Source organism: Lepisma saccharinum, chromosome 29, assembly GCF_977018435.1.
Source record: "Lepisma saccharinum chromosome 29, izLepSacc3.1, whole genome shotgun sequence".
NCBI classification, from domain to species: Eukaryota; Metazoa; Arthropoda; class Insecta; order Zygentoma; family Lepismatidae; genus Lepisma; species Lepisma saccharinum.
In genome coordinates, this window is record NC_139257.1 from 9315710 (window position 1) to 9334366 (window position 18657).

General features: G+C 36.4%; 1 protein-coding gene across 1 annotated transcript in view; it reads left to right on the forward strand.

The window, feature by feature from the left end:
* The first annotated feature begins 1122 nt into the window (after nt 1-1122).
* Nucleotides 1123-18657, forward strand: part of LOC145981339 (methyl farnesoate epoxidase-like) — an 81287-nt gene continuing 63752 nt past the window's right edge. Inside the window, exons 1-2 of the mRNA XM_083114555.1 lie at nt 1123-1230; nt 10314-10541. Coding sequence (XP_082970681.1) covers nt 1149-1230; nt 10314-10541 — 310 coding nt within the window. The 5' untranslated portion in view covers nt 1123-1148. The remainder of the gene's footprint in view (nt 1231-10313; nt 10542-18657) is intronic.

Here is an 18657-nt window from a genome sequence, read left to right on the forward strand (position 1 = left end):
CATTATTATTATTATTATTATTATTATTATTATTATTATTATTATTATTATTATTATTATTATTATTGGTACGTTTATCCTGACACTTGCCCTCCAGACAAAAATTCGTGGTTTCCCCTCTGGAGACAACGGCATTTTTCTCGTTGTATGCAAAGTTAGGTCCAAGAACTTCTATTTAGGAACGATTCTAAATAACGCCATCCAAACCTGACTGTCGACCAATCAGAAAACATGCTATTGAAATCCGCTATCGAAAGAAGCATGAGGCGAAGAATGTTATTTATTTCTATTCTGTGCTGAAGAGAAATCATCAAAGCAACGTGGGAAGTTTAAACATGTTTGTGACTTTCGAGAAAGAAAACGAGCAGCGGTGATAGATTCTGTATTTATATAATCTCAATTATTCCAAACAAGAATAATGAAAATTTCTACAGCAGTGAGTAATATGATAATAAAAATAATAATCGACAAGACGACAACCAACCTTAAAACATAATAGTTTGTACCGGGTTCAATACTCGGTGGAGGCATATAGTGGTTCGGATCCCACTTTAAACTGTAGGTCAAGTCCCGATTAGCCTTACTGTGCATAAAGTGGACTCAAAACACCAAATCAATCAATCAAAAAAATAATATTTTGTGTTGACATTAAATTGAAGCTTATATACAAACTTAAACACAATGAAAAACAGCTTTCTGTATATTCGTGGAAATGAGATTTTTATAAAATTATTTTGTTGTGTTCACATTCTTTTTGTGGTGTCTCAGATTACATTTAGACTATGAACATCGGGAAAATACATGAACATAAACTTCTTTGGAGTTTCTGATATGCTCTACTTCTCTATTTGAAAAGAAAATTATTATTTTTGTTACGACAAATCGCTAGTCTATTTATTTATTTCCATGCCGTACACATTGGTAAAATGTGAACTTGTTCAATTTTTCTTTGAACATGGACATTTGCAATTTTAGACCATTCAATATTTCCTGTTCAACGACTTTCAATTGTCGATTTTAAGCGTTCAATTCAAGGACTTGTTTGCGATTTATTTGATCGTGTACAAACTTGTTAAAGATAGCGAGAAATGTATAATGAAAATGATGTTTCTCTTTCAGGTCAGAATCAGGAAGCTTGGTAACCCATCATGTACGAGGTCCTTCTTCTGTTCTGTGCTTTTGTCCTCTGGGTAGTCTACTCGACTGTCCACCCGAAGGGATTCCCTCCAGGTAAGAGTCCCAATGCTATGCCTTGTTTTATAACTGAGAAACACTTGTGGAACGTTAATGCATGTGATTAGCAGGGCTGGGCTTAATAAGTACTAACAAGTGGCTTTATATGTACGTACAGTCACGGACACTTCTGGGTTGTAACGACCCTATTGAAGAAGCACTGAATCATGCCATCCATGTCTGACCACCAAGCGCCTTGTGACGAGACAACCCAACCAGCATTGCAATTCTGTGGCTTGTATACCAGTCACGGGTATACATCTCTGTAAATTGAAGTGTTACGCCAAAGAGAAATACGAGATGAAGATTGTCGATCTTAATGTCTCGTGTTCTCGACATGGAATAATACTCGGTCCACGTTACGTTCCATTATTTAATGTTGTTTGGGAACGAACCTGACGGACTGGATTTATATTTTCACTTCTTGCATTACAGTAAATTCCATATTTTACAATTATATTAATGTTTTGAACGAAAAAAATACCCAGAAAAACATCGAACACACGTGCACACCACTCTACTCACACACATGCACGTGAAAACAAACACACAAAGCTAAGTTTAAACTTCCAAGTGAATGTCCAAATAACAGTAAATGGAGAAGCACGATGTGCGAAACATGGGATTTTTCACATAAAGAATGCGTCTATTTTTGGCATACGTGGTTTCTATTAATAGGCAATGAAAGAGTTATGATATAAATTAAGATGAATTTTCGTTTTCAGGTGTTGAGGAAGGAAACAGGCTGACTGGTGTTATTGATAGAGTGTTGGTTAGCGTACACAGCTTTCATCAGTGAGGTCCAGGTTCGATCCCACCAAGACAATATTTTTTATTCTTTTCTATTAGCGAAGAAGTATGTAATATTGTTTTCTAGGAATTTTGACGAAAGGATAGTACTACTACATACTACTGTTCGTTTCAACGTATTATTTCAACAATCAAGACGCAAAATAAAGGGCATGCTCAAGAAAAATTATGTTCCTGTGATTATCAAGTGCATTACGTGGTTAACATCAAGTTTGGATTTGTCGGTTATCCAAATATTATTAATTTTGAAAATAGTCTTTCAGTTAGTGTAATGTGCCTGAAATTGAATGCCCTATTTTTAACCGTGAATGTCTTTTGTTTCTTCAATTAAAACTTTTAGTTTACAATTTAGTTCATCATACCAACCTGTGTCCTTCTCCATTGTTTATTTATAGTTAAAGCCTTAATAAAATTCCATTGGAGCATGGAAAAACCTTTCACTGTTCATAAGTCAGTCATTGTTCTCTGCAGTATTCAATGCAACATTCAGGCTCTCTGATCGTGCATCCTACGTTTCACATCAGGTATCCACATAATTTAACATATTTATAAGTTGTTTTAAGCGAAATTCTCCATTTTTATTCTTTCCATATATTATGTCAATATCACATTGCAAACAGTTATTAATGGTTTCAATGTCATTTGCTGGGAAGAAAAAGTTTCGTATTACTTTAGATTCGAACATGCAAACGCAAGTATCAAAGTATTGCTTTAGACAGCACTCATGATTTTCTAACGTGGAAAGGTAATCATTTTACGGGGAACGTGAAAGTTCGTGTGTGTTGACAGACTGTAGTTACTGCCATATTAGCACTGACAACTAGGAAGCATTCTCAATGATCACGTGACTGCGTGTTTTTCGCTAATAAATAACCGCGTTTTTTCAACACATACACAAATACATCGTCGCTTCGGAACAAATTTGATGTGTATCCTTTCGTCAAAATTCCTAGAAAACAATATTACATACTTCTTCACTAATAGAAAAGAATAAAAAATATTGTCTTGGTGCGGATCGAACCTAGACCTCACTGATGAAAGCTGTGTACGTTAACGAACACTCTATCAATAACACCAGTCAGCCTGTTTCCTTCCTCAACACCTGAAAACGAAAATTCATCTTAATTTATATCATAACTCTTTCATTGTCTATTAATAGAAACCACGTATGTCAAAAATAGGCTCATTCTTTCTGTGAAAAATCCCATGTTTCGCACATCGTGCTTCTCCATTTACTGTTATTTGGACATTCACTTGGAAGTTTAAACTTAGCTTTGTATGTTTGTTTTCACGTGCATGTGTGTGAGAAGAGTGGTGTGCACGTGTGTTCGATGTTTTTCTGGGTATTTTTTTCGTTCAAAACATTAATATAATTGTAAATTATGGAATTTACTGTAATGCAAGACGTGAAAATATAAACCCAGTCCGTCAGGTTCGTTCCCAAAAACAACATTAAATAATGGAACGTAACGTGGACCGAGTATTATTCCATGTCGAGAACACGAGACATTAAGATCGACAATCTTCATCTCGTATTTCTCTTTGGCGTAACACTTCAATTTACAGAGATGCATACCCGTGACTGGTATACAAGCCGCAGAATTGCAATGCTGGTTGGGTTGTCTCGTCACAAGGCGCTTGGTGGTCAGACATGGATGGCTTGCTTCAGTGCTTCTTCAATAGGGTCGTTACAACCCAGAAGTGTCCGTGACTGTACATAGGTGAAGATCAGAATTGCATGTGATAAAGAATCATTATGCTTTTTGTAGAGGTAACTTCAATACGATGATCTCGCAAAATATAATAAATTCAAAATTATACTACTATTTTTTTTTAAAAGTGTCTAATTTCTAATGTTACTTTTTTTTGTTTCCAATCTCATTTGTTCCCATTTTTCTTCAGTTATTACCTGTTCTTAGTAAAGCATGTCTTGAAGTAACATACTCTTGTTTTCAACTTACATTCCGCCTATTCATTATCAAATTATTACCAATAAACTTAGGGTGTCCGGTATTGTAAGACTTCCCCCTATAACTTTTCACATACGATCACTTCTGCATTGATGCCCGACTTGTCATAATCCTTTTCTTTATTGTTAAGTTTGTCGTCGACTATGGCGCTCCGGAAATTTCATTGCGTCTTGGGGAGAGGGTCAACCTGGATAGAGACCCCACTTCGCTCCGAACAGCAGAAGTTTAATAAGAAGACAAGAAATTATACGAGGGTTACAGCAAAAGTCATGGCAACCATTTTTCTCCCACAATAATGCGGGCCGGGGAAGAAATTTAAAAATATACAGTGGAGACCCCGTCACGTGCAATGTATTGTGACGCCAATAGATGGCAGTGGCTGCCAAGACATTAACTGAGGGAATTTGGAAGTCAGTGCGTGTGTAACAGTCGTGCAGGATGAATGTGACTCGGCGTGAACAGCGTTCTTATGTGAAAATAGCAGTTCTCTGTGGAAGGAATGCGAGAGAATGTCACACTGAGCTGCTCTACCATACCGAACTGCTGCGAGGTGGGTAGCAGCATTCGGTCGTGGAAGAGAAGCAACCGCCGACATGATCTGTTCAGGACGACCTGTGACTGCACGTATCTTGTCTTTTTCTCTATCCTGATACAGATCTCGATGTTGTTCCAAAATCATACATTAAACGTTAGCATATATCGTGAGCTTCCAATTGTATATTTTACAATTTCTTGCCTGACCCGCATTATCGTGGAAGAAAGTAATTGCCATGAGTTTTGCTGTAACACTCGTACTTGTGGTCAAGAATGTTTGCTATCACAATTACTGATTGGTTGATTTAGTTTATTTTACTTCACTTTTCTGCTCCTTTGGCTTTCGCCAAGATGAGGATGAATGGTGGAAAGATGAATGAGGGGACAATCGCAAACATATAGAGAGGACAAAGCGAGCCCCACATAAGATTATACTGTCTGTGAGTCCAGATGCTAGTCTGCGAAATGCAGCCCAGGGTACATTAATACAAGGTCTGCCCATAAAGAAACCGAACTGTCAAAAAAAGAACCAAACAAAATAACTGGCAACACTGCAAACTTCCCGTCAGTGCATGTTTCAACCTGTTACAGACAGTCGGTATCGAGTCAATCGTGCATCAGAAGCAGGCCGTGTGCAGGCGGCGTACAAAATACGCACACCAAGATGCAAAAAACGTTACAGCATCAAGTTTTGTTACCGAAACATTACAGATGATACGGGCAGTGTATGGTGATGCAGCATTATCAAGAACCCAGGTGCATGACTGGTACTATCGTTTCAAAGGTGGACGTGAAAGTGTCTAGGATGAACCAATGTCGAAATCGAAGACAAAGGTGCTGCTGATCGCATTTCTTTTATTCCCAAGGACTGATCCACCATGAATTTGTCCCTGAAAACAAAACAATCAATCAGTGGTATTACAAGGAAGTGCTTGGTCCACTCAGAAACAGGATGAAGCGGGTTAGGAAGGACCTCTGTGATTCGGGCCAATGGTTTCTGTTACACGATAATGCTCGGCCTCATACTGCATTGTCTGTACAACAATACCTTGCTAAGCATTCAGTGACAGTGATCAATCACCCTTCATATTCTCCGGACTTAGCGCCCACTGATTTTTTTCCTTTTTCCCGTGCTTAAGATGGCTATGAAAGGGCGAAGATTTGACGACGTCGCGGACATTAAATTCAATGTTACGGGTATTTTGCGAACAGTTACTGCCAATCACTGTTAACAGTGTTTCAAAGACATGTACAACGCTAGTCGAAGTGTATTGCCTCCTCTGGTGATTATTTTGAAGGTGATAAAGTCATTTGTTTTCTTTCCTAACAAAGAAATGTTCGGTTTTTTATGGGCGAACCTTGTAGATGAAGCAGTTCTAATTTTCTTGTTCAATGCAGCTTCAGCTTTTATCTTAACTGACCTTTCGGTATGGGTCTTTCATGAAATAAATGTTTATTTTCTAAATTAGTAATTTCCAATTTTACCTAAGTACGGGTCGAATAAATAAGGGTTTGGAAAAAACAGAAAGAAGTTCAAGGAAAAAAGGTAAAGCGCTCCCCTGTGCATAGCACCACGCCATGAAGGTGTATAGGGGTAACGCCCCACGCTTTCTTGATCCGATCGTGAGTGGGGGTGATGTGATCAGCATCACGCCCCTGACATCCTTTACCCTCCAGGGTTTGCCCCAGGTACCCATGTCATTCGACGCTGGGTGGGCGCCGGGGCCGCTTCCATCGTTAGAAAAGTTCCCGGATTTGAACCGGCCGGGGATCGAACCCGGGACCTTTAGCATGGTAGTCAGACGCGTTAGCGACTTATCCAAGTCAAGAATTTTAGATTTGTTATTTTGGTAGACACCCTGATTGGGTGTAGCATTTGCCTTTTGTTTACATCTACAACGAATGCCGAAACTACACGAGCATATTCGGAGGTGTCTGGAATGACAAAGAAAGTTCCCGATAAAGCTTAACGTTCACTGAGACGCGGAGAAACGCGGCAACAGAACGGAACAGACGCGTTTCCGGCGTCTCAGAGGACGTCAAGCTTCTTTAAGATAACCTGAAGACTTCTGGCACGGAAATTCCCGCTTCGTTTCCGCGCGTTTCCCTGTAGTGGGCGTTACACCATTTGATTTCAATAGAAGCAGACAACAGAAGTTATGTTGCCGCGTTTCTCTGCGTCTCAGTGGGCGATATGCTTCTGATAGGAAAATTCCACAAGCCCCTTCCACACGTCTTGAACAGTACACTGTCCTGGACGTTGAACAATTTATTTTCAAAAGAAGTAGATAAAAATAATCTCTTCAGGATAGAAAATTGTGCAGTCTTAATGATGAACTTCAATCATTTCTTATAGAACTTCGGCCAGCAATGTTTTGATGGATTGATTGAATTGGTGTTTTAAGTTCACGTTATGCACAGTAAGGCTAATTGGGACTGGTCCTACAGTTTAAAGTGGGATCCGAACCACTATGTGCCTCCAGCGGGTATCGAACCCTACCAGCAATGTTTGATTGATTGATTTAGTTTATTTTGCTTCGCTTTTGTGCCACTTTTGGCTAATCGCGAAGATGGCTATGAGTGATGAAATGATTAAATTGATGAACGGACAAAAAAGGGGGTCCCCCGAAGTAAGCCAGCCTTATCCCGCATACATTCAAGGGTATGCGCTTACGTCCTGGTGCCTTTAAATAAATTTCCAGGCCAGTCCAAGCACTTTATCGGCTTTTCGTTCATGAATCCCTTGACTTTCTTCGACGTGTTGCAGCTGGCCAGATCTTGCTGAAAAAATGCATCCTCAACATCCACTTCTTCTGCCAGTCTTTGAAGTGAAGTTCGGAATGAGCCGCGCTCCAGTATGGGAATGTATTTGTTACTACTATTCATCATTCCAGATATAGGTTTTAATGATTTTGGACCAAAGTATGAAAATCACCTCCAGACCACAATTTTCAAAGGATGCTTGACCGTTTGCACGATGTGCTTCGGTGACAATTTTTCGTGAGCACTCTTCCGAACATGGGTAACTGTCATGCCCTGCACCTCAAAATGACTTTCATCAGAGAACAGATCCTTCCGCCAATTCTCAGCACTCCACTCTTTGTATTCCTTGGCCCATTTCCGACGCTTCTTCTTCATATCTTCCGTAAGTAACTGTTTCTCTTGAGGCCTTCGAACTCTGCGACCACATTCCAGAATCCTTCTGCGTACAATGGAATCATGAATTTTGACCGCAGCCGCTTCCAAGACCTTATGTAGGTCAAAACCGTTCTTCTGGGGATTAACCTTAATGTTCCTTAGGAAAACTGTATCATCTTTTGGCGTGGTTTTCCTTTTCCGCCCGCAGCAACCCTTTCGTTGCGGTGAAATTGTTCCTGTCTGAATTTTTTGTTTCATTAAGTTGTTGACAACACCAACACTCACTTTGCACTCACTTGCTATTTTCCTTTGTGCCTTACTTGTGTGTTCACGGAGAGTTATTATCTTACTCCTTTTCCTTGGCGTTACATCCACATTGGATCACTCACGACACATAAAACAACACAGCACGCCCCCCTTGCAATGTCTAATGCCTAAAGAACGTAGCCAAGAACACAACATAGCAACAATCACTGAACAATTGGAAGGAGTCAACAATGTGTAGCAATGTGCGTGCTAACATAATGAGTTCGCTGAAGATATGGAAACAGTGTTGCAGTTATAAAATGATCAAAAGTACCTCTTGTTTATCTCACATTAATTTGCACAAGACTGTATCGCTGGGATTTATACTGATGGAACAAAGTGTTTCTCATTCTTATTCAATATTTTTGATTGCAAAGCAGGGGTATAGAGAACAGAGTTATTCAGGGTGTCTACCAGTCAAGAAAGCCATGAAAGTCAAGAAGAAGTAAAGAAATCAACAAGTAAGTCAAGAAGTCAATAAAAATCAGGAAATTATACTTGCAGTCAAGAGATTTTGCTATCACAATCACTGACTGGTTGATTTACGTAGTTTATTTTACTTCACATTTCTGCCCCTTTGGCTAATCGTGAAGATGAGGATGAATGGTGGTGAAGTAAGATGGATGAAGAAACAATCACATACACATAAGGATGACAACACAAGCCCCACATAAGATTATTCTGTCTGTGAATCCAGGTGCCAGAACCTCGCTAGTCTGCCAAATGCAGTCCAGGATACATTAATAGATAAAGCAAGTCTAATTCTTTTGTAAAATACAGCTTCAGTTTTAATCTTAACTGCCCATTTGGTAGGGGTTTTTCATTAAATATCATAGATATGTATTTTCTTATTTGCTAATTTCCTAAGTAGGGATCGAATCAATAAATGTTAACTAAAACAAAGAAAAAAGGTCAAGAAACATCCTGCTAAAAACAAGAATTTTAGATTTGATATTTTGGTAGATATCCTGTAATTAAACTAAAAATACCATTTCAAACTACGGTAATTGCTGAATATTTGTTAGGCAATATAAGTCATAGTGCAAATGTTGAGACTACTTTCACTACCATCAGCACAATGGAATCACGAGAGAATTTCTTTTTCATAAAGTCTGTAAAAAGTTTGGTGCTGGTCCTTATAATATCGAAGATTTACTGTCAAGTCTGTCATCGATATATTTTGACTAAACCTGCAATTTTGGGAAAATTTTCTCTTCTGAGAAGTACCAGTTAAAACATGTAGTAGAAGTGCATTGTTTCGTATATTACAATACATTTAAGAATTCGTTAAGAATTCATTTTTTTAAACTGAAAAAGTGTCGTTTTTAAATTACTTTTTAACGTGTTCTGTAGAAATATGTATTATTTATTGCGAATGTTTTGTGTCATACATTTTGACATAAAGTCCTACATTTTGGGACAACATGTTCTACATATCCCATATAGCGATCTGGTAACCCTATTCATGTTGATACTAACGACCTCCACTCCACTTGCATAGAAATGTTTTTATGGACAACGTTTATGGTGTGAAAAATATTTTGACCCGCTGTATGTTGGGAGTTGCTTTGGATTCTTACCTGTCGCTGGTGAGTGTCTTAATGCTTCAAGAGATGAGTCACAGCAAATATCGATTTCTGGTGCTTATTGACTTTTCCCAACTGCCGATTCAATTTGTCTTTACCTGCTTAAGTCCCGCTTTAGAGGAAAGCATTTCCTTTAACATTTTTGCTAGCATAAATGCTGTGTAAATGCTTCCAAAAATCTTGTACTTTACACGGAAGCATTTCATGTAAAATTTCGGCAAGCTTTTGCGATTACAATGTATAACATATACAGCATGAAAGGCACGTCGAGTTACACCATGTATGCTGAGTTCACGGTGTTTACAATTGAGACAACTAAAATATTCTTCCATACGTGCACAGTGAATGTTGTAAAGTATATATTTATGGAACGCCATTGATTTGTACCTAATACCTTTCAATAGAAAACGTTATTCCTCTCGGATGAATAGTTATCGGATTTTCAAAATGTGAAGTGATACGTTGTTTACATCTCACGCGGCCGCCATTACATATGCACTCGTGACGTAGAGCTCGCTTCTGATTGGTTATGCAATGAAAATACAGCCGATTATATACTTGAAAAAATGCCATAAGATTTTTCACTTTGCACGGTAGCACTTTCTTTGGTCATGGCGTAAATATTAAGAAAAATGCTAAGGAAAATGTTCTCGTCTAAAGCGGGACTTACATATTTTCATTTTTTAAAAAATCCACTATATGATGATATTTTGAGAAAGAAACTTATCCTTTCCAGGAAATGAAGCCCACACGATATCCCTGTGGTTCCAGGAGAGGGTGTGGGCTAAGGTGACCCTCAAGATGATGAAGGACTACGGACCGATAACAGGTCACGTGATGTTGGGGACGAAGATCGTCGTGGCGAGCGGCAAGGAAGCAGTGTGCCAAGTCCTCACTCACAAGCAGCTAGAATACAGACCGGTGGGTCCTATAGCGAAGGCCATGTACAAAAATCTTAAAGGAAGTGAGTATCGTAGTTAGAGTCGTATAATCTGTAATTAAGAATATCACAATGCAGTTACCCACTGTGCAAATTAAGCTTTTTGCTTAGGGTGGTGGGGGGGGGGCACTCGGTGGCGTAATTGTGATATCATTTCGGGAGATGGGTTTTTTTGGGTATGCAAATTTGTATGTGTTAACAGTCAGTAAACAAAACGATTGCCTTGCGGGACTAAGTACCTTAAAACATTGGTTTTAACCTAGGTCATTAAATCTAATGAGAACATTTACAAGTAATTTAGGAACAGTATATTTACATCCTAAGAAAACCAAAACCCATACACAAAAAAAGAGCTATCGAAGTAGTAACGGCTATACTGCACAATCGACGCTCGTAGTACTTAATTCGTGATTCGATTTGGCACTGTGCATTTTTCAATTAGAAGTTCCTGTTCTGTGAATTAATACAAACTATCTTACAATACTTACCATACGTGCTTTCCTTTATTGATATCCATGTTGTAAACACACAGAATTGCCAGGTCGAACTTTGGTTTTTAATGTGGATATGAATTCGAATTTCCTATCTTTATTTCGTGTTTTCATCCGTATTTATGATTTTCCTTTTATATTTTGATATTGAAGTTTCTATTTTATAATAGCTGTAAATTATTTTCTTTAATTTACTTGTAAATTGTTTTTGTAAAGTTTGTTTGGCAAATGTTTTTTGGTTATTTATTGCTCAAGGTTGTCCTAGCGTTGTGCGATAAGGCAGACCCTGACTTCACTTGTCTCCCATTTCGCACAACATGAGGACAACCTGCATTGTAACGATTCTCGAGGAATGCCTACGTTGTTAGGTTAGATCCGTTAGGTTTGTAAATGTACGTATTATTTATGCTAAGATAACTAAACCCAACAAGCCTAACATAACAATTTAGGCATTTAGCCTTTCATCTGCACGTAAATTTGGCTCATTATGTTTAATTTAAAATGGTGGTTTCTGAAACTTAATACTATGTTTCTTCCCACTTCCAATTGTTTCATACCCTTTCCAATGATGTATTACACATATTTCTATTAGGAAGAGTCGATTCGACATCTTTACCCTAGTGACGCCGAAAACTTGTTACGCTCCCGGTTTAAATTCGGTGAATATACTTATAAGTTATTCCATTCCGGTGAACACAAGACGTATCAGCCTACTATGAGGCCTCTCAAGACGTGGACATCACTTACGGGTATGCTCATGTAAAATATATTAAATCTCTCACAATTAAAATACCTTAAAACTTCAGTTGATCTTCATAACGCACACTTGAACTCGAAAATAAACTTCTTTTTAGAATTAAAACTGTATTAAGCTCAAAATTATTACACGAGTACACAAATTACATTCAGTTTTAAAAGACTCTTACTTCAGCCATCAGAATCCATAACATATATATCACATAGCAACCTACGTTCAATTATATCAAGGTTAGTCAATAACCAATGTACATACTACAAAACCGAGTAAAACAAATTACGACGTTATTGAATAACATTAAACACTGAAATTGATAAATTAAGTAGGTGCGTATCAAACTTGACCAAATTTATATTGCAAAGTTCGTACTTATTTCCCTACTACAAGGGCGCCCGCAGGAATTTTTCTCGGAGAAGGGGTGCAAAGTCACAAACTTTTATTATTATTATTACTATTATTATTATTATTATTAATATTGTTTTTACTTTTGTTGCTGTGATTATTATTATTATATTACTTCTACTACTACTACTTATGTTTTTTAAAATTACATACATTTGTAATTTCCATATTCTGTATATCTATATACAATTTGCATAACTATATACTTAATATTATTTCATGAAGGTTAAAAAGCTGTTCTTTATAGTTAGATAATCAGTGTAAAATAGACTGTAAGCTTAAATTTAACCCTACTTCAAATAATAATAATAATAATGATAATAATAATAATAATAGTTGCATGTAAGTCACAGAGAACAACATTTTTGTTACAAAATATCTCTACAATTTCACCATTGGAATTACATCAACTCTTTCTAGAAATCTCAGGGGGGGACTTGTCCCTGCGGGCGTCCATGCCCATCTAACCTACCTACACGTTTATTGTGAACATTTTAATACATAAAAAATACTAGAACTATGCCATGAAAACTTAAGTGGAAAACAGCCTGCTGTTGTCTCGACTCGGTGAGGTTGGTCTGTTGCAGAATGGTGCTTTTCTTTAATCCACAAGGCTGCATACTTTTCGGTAGGGAAATCTTTGATGATTGGACCTTTAATGGACAAGAATGATTTTTCAATTTCTTACATAGTTAAGAAATGGTATACTACTCCTTTATTTATGTTCTTTTGGATATTTGAACGGCCAATTTGTACTGATCCTTGAGTAATAACGTTGTATGATTCATAGTGTTTCATTTTCTTCTTCTGTATACACCAATGTCACAGTTTGCATATCGGACAATTATTAGGGGACAACAAACAAAAATGTACCGGACAATAATTATGGGAGAGAGGGAGTATCTACTCCATTTTGTTTTAGGGGAATTAAAACATCCCTGGCAGGGATACAATTAATTTGCCGGGGATAAATTACTTTTTGGTGGGAAAATTCCCCGCACCCCCGCCCCCCCAATTTGCAGACTGCAGATACCATGAGGAGGTGCCTTTAATACATCAGACCATTGGCAGATGAATAAGCCACCACCTTTTCTGAAAAGAAAAACGATTATCTTCCAGCCGCCCCCCGTGGCAGAGTGGTTAGCACATCGCGCTACGTCGCCAGGGGTCTCGGGTTCGCATCCTGCGCTTGGCATGGATGTTTGAGGACAGTGGCGTAGCAGTATATCGCGAGGCCCTGAGCGAGATTAGAATGCAAGGACCCTGTCCGACCTTGAAATTTGAAATCTTAATTTGATCTATAGAATTCTTTACAAAGTTTAACTACTTTTCCTAACAAATTGCCATATTTAAATAATAATAATCGTTTATTTTAAGTGTTGAGCACAGTATGAAACCTAATACAGCACTAAGTCAAATACAAAAGTACAAAGTTACACGAATAAAATACGTAAGCTGTAGAATAACATAACTTAACAAGTTAGCATATTTACACTTCAAGTTACAGTTTTCAACGAGATCTATTATATCTCTGATACTAATAATTGTTTATTGTTATCTAATATTGTGCAATTAACTGTGTATTGTTCTAATAATAATAATAATCATATTTATTGAAGTGATGATAACTATTAAACAACCACTATGTTATACAAAATTAAAAAATTGAATACATAATTATAAAATAAAACAGTGGATCCTACAATCTTATACATCAACATAAATTCAAATAGTAGATTTCAACAAGATCAGCTACTAAACCTCTTGCCTTGTTTAGGCATGTGAGAATTGAGATATACCTATGGGAATATCTGGGAATTTTATAAGCTATATTATTCAAAAAGTATTCACTGTCAACTTGAAAATTTAATATCTTCTCTACAAAATTTATCCTTTTCATTTTCCTTCTTTCTTCTAAGGAAAACATATTCAACTGTGATAACCATCCAGAGTAATGTTGGTCATAGTAATTTTTTTTAAACTTTGTGCATAATAACCTGATAAAAAGTTTTTGAACTGATTCAACTTTTTGAAGGTGACTGGTTGCAGTCAGAAACCATAATTCATTTTGCATATTCAAGAATAGAACCAACTATCGTTTTATACAGGAATATTAAGGTATCTTCCTTTTTAAAAACTTTCCATGAGAAAAATATATAACCAAGCATTCTCTTTGCTCTTTTGCAAATTTCTGAAATGTGCTCATCAAATATGAGAGAGGAGTCTATTAATATTCCTAAGTCTTTATGACTGTCGCACACTTGGATTTTATTTTCATAAATAAAATAGTTGGAGACTATATAATGAACTTTCTTAGTACATCTTAAAATTTACACTTTTTCAAGTTAATTTCAATTTCATTAATCTTGCACCAATATGTCATTCTATCGAGATCAGCCTGAAGTTGAGCGACATCATTATTTGTTAAAATACTCTTAAATTTTTTAATATCATCTGCATATAGTAAACATGTGCTAGATTTAAAACATAGTGTAACATCATTGATAAAAGCAGCGAACAGAATTGGGCCAAGTGGCGACCCTTGAGGTACTCCACAAAGAATTTCTTTTTTAGAAGAAGTTGTTTCACCAATCTTAACAGAGAAACTTCTATTTACTAAGAAGTTGGAAAACCATTTCAGAAATCGTGGTGATAATCCCATTTGGTCGAGTTTGTAAATTAATAGCTGATGGCTGACACTATCAAAGGCTTTAGCCAAGTCAATAAATAAAATATCGGTCTGGGATTGCTTCCTAATGTTAGATTTAAGAGAGTCTATTAAAACCAATAAATTTGTAATAGTAGACCTTTTTCTAAAAAAATCCATGCTGATTTCCATCAATATATTGTTTAAAAGAAAAAGACAAATAGTTAGCAATTATGTGTTCAAAAACCTTTGCCATGGAATTAAATATAGTGATTGGTCTATAATTATTAAGATCATTGGCTATTCCATCTTTGTTTTTAGTTACAGGTACAATAAACACATTTTTCCAGATATCCGGAAATATTCCAGAAGTAAGTGACATGTTGTAAATTTTAGTTAACAATAGTACAAAAACATCTTTGTTTGCTTTCAAAATAAAATTAGGTATGCCATCAGGACCTATTGAAGACCTGCCTTTTAGTTTGTTAATTGTATCACTTACATCCTTATGAATGAAGATTAATATTTTTAAAATTTACATGACTTCTTTTCGAGAAAGATTTGTGAAAAAGCTCACTAAAAGCATTAGCAATATCATATTCATTGAACAGTACATCATTATCATAAATAATTTCAGTGATAGTATTTTCTCTCTTCTTTCTATTAAAGTGAAACCAAAAAGCATTCTTGTCACCATTAACATTGTTTTCTAAGGAGGAGTAGTAATGCTCCTTTACATTAGAATATTCCTTTTTAACATCTTTCCTTAATTGGGAATAAGTACTGTAATATTCACACTTAATTGTAAGTTTAAATTTATCATGATACCTTCTCTTTTTATTGATCATTCTCTTTAGTTTCCTTGTCATCCAAGGCAGTTGATTGTTTGTTCTTTTAACTTTTGAAGGAATATTGTTTTTTAATATTGCATTCACATTTCTAGTCAGTTCCATAACAGATTGTTGTACATCATTAGATATTTCAACCATATATGGTAAGTGCTACAATTCATTATAAACATTCACATAATCATCTCTGGCGAAATTAAGACATCTATAAATATTATTTTCCCTTGTATCTATATTGTCTTTTTTAGACCTATTCAATTCAAAATAAAATGAAAACGGTGGATGAAACTTATCAATTTTAGATAAAGGATGTTCATTAAAACTAATGTTACAAGTGGAAATGTTAGTGAGTAGAAGATCTAAAACATTAAAAGGCAGTGAAGGGTCATACGATACATTGTGCTGAATTAGATTTGAAAGTGTTGCGACTTCAACAATTTTTTCAGCCTTTATTACTAGTAATAATAAATTACTGACGAAAATTATATTTCATAATATACCACAGAGAAATTTATACTTGGCAGATGTATATTCTTATAAAACATTAATGGAAATTTCTTTAACCAAAGTAGTAATAATAGTACGTTTTTAAATCTGTTCTTCAGGCACTAAGACATAACTGAACTATCCTTTAATATGCTAATAGTTTTTTTGTTTAAAAAATCAGAAATACAAACTAAGAAACTTTAAATATAACCTATATAATTTTCAATGACTTTTCTATTGTTTCCTCATTTCAAAATTTGTAGCATGTAAATATCACAAACCATGGCATAAGAAGAAAATATCGAAGGACACACATCAATTTTTTGCATAAATATTTCACATGGGAAATACCACAATTCTTTTTACTTTTTTCGGGCCCCCTTAGGCTCAGGGGCCCGACCGTCTGTATGTTACGCCTCTGATTTGAAGTATTCATTCAAATCATAACGTTAAACTATAATTTAAAGCCAGATAAAAACAGAATGTTTCAATTTTATTGCCCGTACTTCTATTTATTAAATTTTTCGTATTAACCCCATGGGAGGCAAGGCCCATTCATGCGCGAGGCCCCGGCCGGTCCCCAACTTCAACCACCCATTGCTACGCCTCTGTTTGTGAGTGTCCATTCATCAATATCATCAACAATCCTCAACTTCGCAAATTAGCCAAAAGTGGCACAAAAATCAAGGTAAAATAAAGCAAATCAAATGTAACATCTAAAAAAAAATGCTTGGCGAAATACACTAGGAATTCTTCCAAGACCGAGACGGTTTTGTAAAAATCGAGACGAGAACGAGACCGGGTACTTCGAGGATTGTCGAGATGAAACCGAGAACGAGACAGACCTTTGTAAAATCTAGACGAGACCTATACACAGCTTCCGAGATTCTCGTTTTGGTTCTAGACGTTGGCATGATATTGAAAGATTTACATAAACCAAATTTACTTAACAATTCGGCTTTTGCAGACATAAGGTAGGTGAGCCTAAGGTGACCATAGTTAAGCTTCTAGGGCAATTTACATATCTCCAATGAGCGATAAATTGATGAAATTTTAAGAAATAATTCTTATAACGATTTAACGACATGTACCATATAAATATTTTGTAAATGTGCTTATATCTTTTTTTTTTTAAAAAAAAGAATTACAAAACCGTTACTTCTGTTCCATGGTACCACTGCTTATAGTTTCGTAGAAATTGTGATTGCTTGTGCTCAAGAAAACATATATATTCATGTTTATTCATTTTTTATAATTTACTAGAGAAATTGTTAGTCTCAAACTTTTGATTGGTGATATGCATTATGTACAGTAACGACGGATAATTCTGTAGAGGAGTGGTTACTTATTGATCAACTCTCGTATGTTAAAAGATCTCCCCAAGCTTCCATCTCTTGGCATTTTGTATTTGAGTTGTCCTAACATGGGGGACCATTCCTGAAAAAAAAATCTTTAGTATTTAATTCCGGGTTGGAGCAAAATTTTAGCTAAATAAATAAACAAACACTTCTGCAAAAATATTTATCACTGAAGTATTTAACACAAAAGTTTGTGCAAATTTAACATTATTAGGTACTCTATAACACTAAGATGTATTTTAATGTGAAAAAGTGTATTTTCCAGAGGGCCACGTTAGGAACTCGACTCTGGACTACGTTTTTCAACAAAAATAGGTATCGTTCCTTTGACATAAAAAAAACATTTTTACAAGGCAACTAACACATTTCTCACTGCTCGATCCCTGACACAGTAATTTACATAAAATGGCTGCTGGCAATCCGAGATAGTTCGTATTCTGCATAGTACACAAGAGGGGGGAATGGTTACATTGATGCAGTGCCATTTGATAACTTTGTTAAATACTAATATGATTTTCGTGAAGTGGACCACCTTGGGAACTATGGCCACCTTTGGCTCACCTACCTTACCCAGTGCATGTGTACCTCATTATTTACAGATGTATACAGAGTGTCATTCTAATGGCGCCCACTCACCACAGAAACGTATAGGACACATCAAAACAAACAATTTTTCTCAGTAACATTTAATCGTTGGTGAGTAGTTTCGCCACTACAAACGTTCCAAAAGGTCCGTTTGCCGCCTCTATGTTGGCAACCCAACACAACATTTGACATCCGTGACGTAACTTCCTGCATTGAAACAGGGCACGGCAGTGTTGCAAAGAACACACACATTTTGTGAAAAATGACAAACTACGAATAATCACATTCTGTTATGAAACGAAGCGAGGAACGCGTCCAGTCAGGGACGTCGTTGTGGGGGGGGGGGGAGCTCGCAGGGGCACTGGCTCCGGCAAACGTCCACGTGGCCCCGGGAAACTGTTCTCTATTTGCTGAAAATTTTACTTTGATGACAAATATTGAAAAATAATTCTTCAGTAAATTTTGCATGCAGTTTGAAACACTTCTTCAATTTTCATTAGCACGAACCCAAGCAAGGCATGTCTTTCTTATTTCCCTGTTTCTTGCTTGTTGAACACAAACAGGTG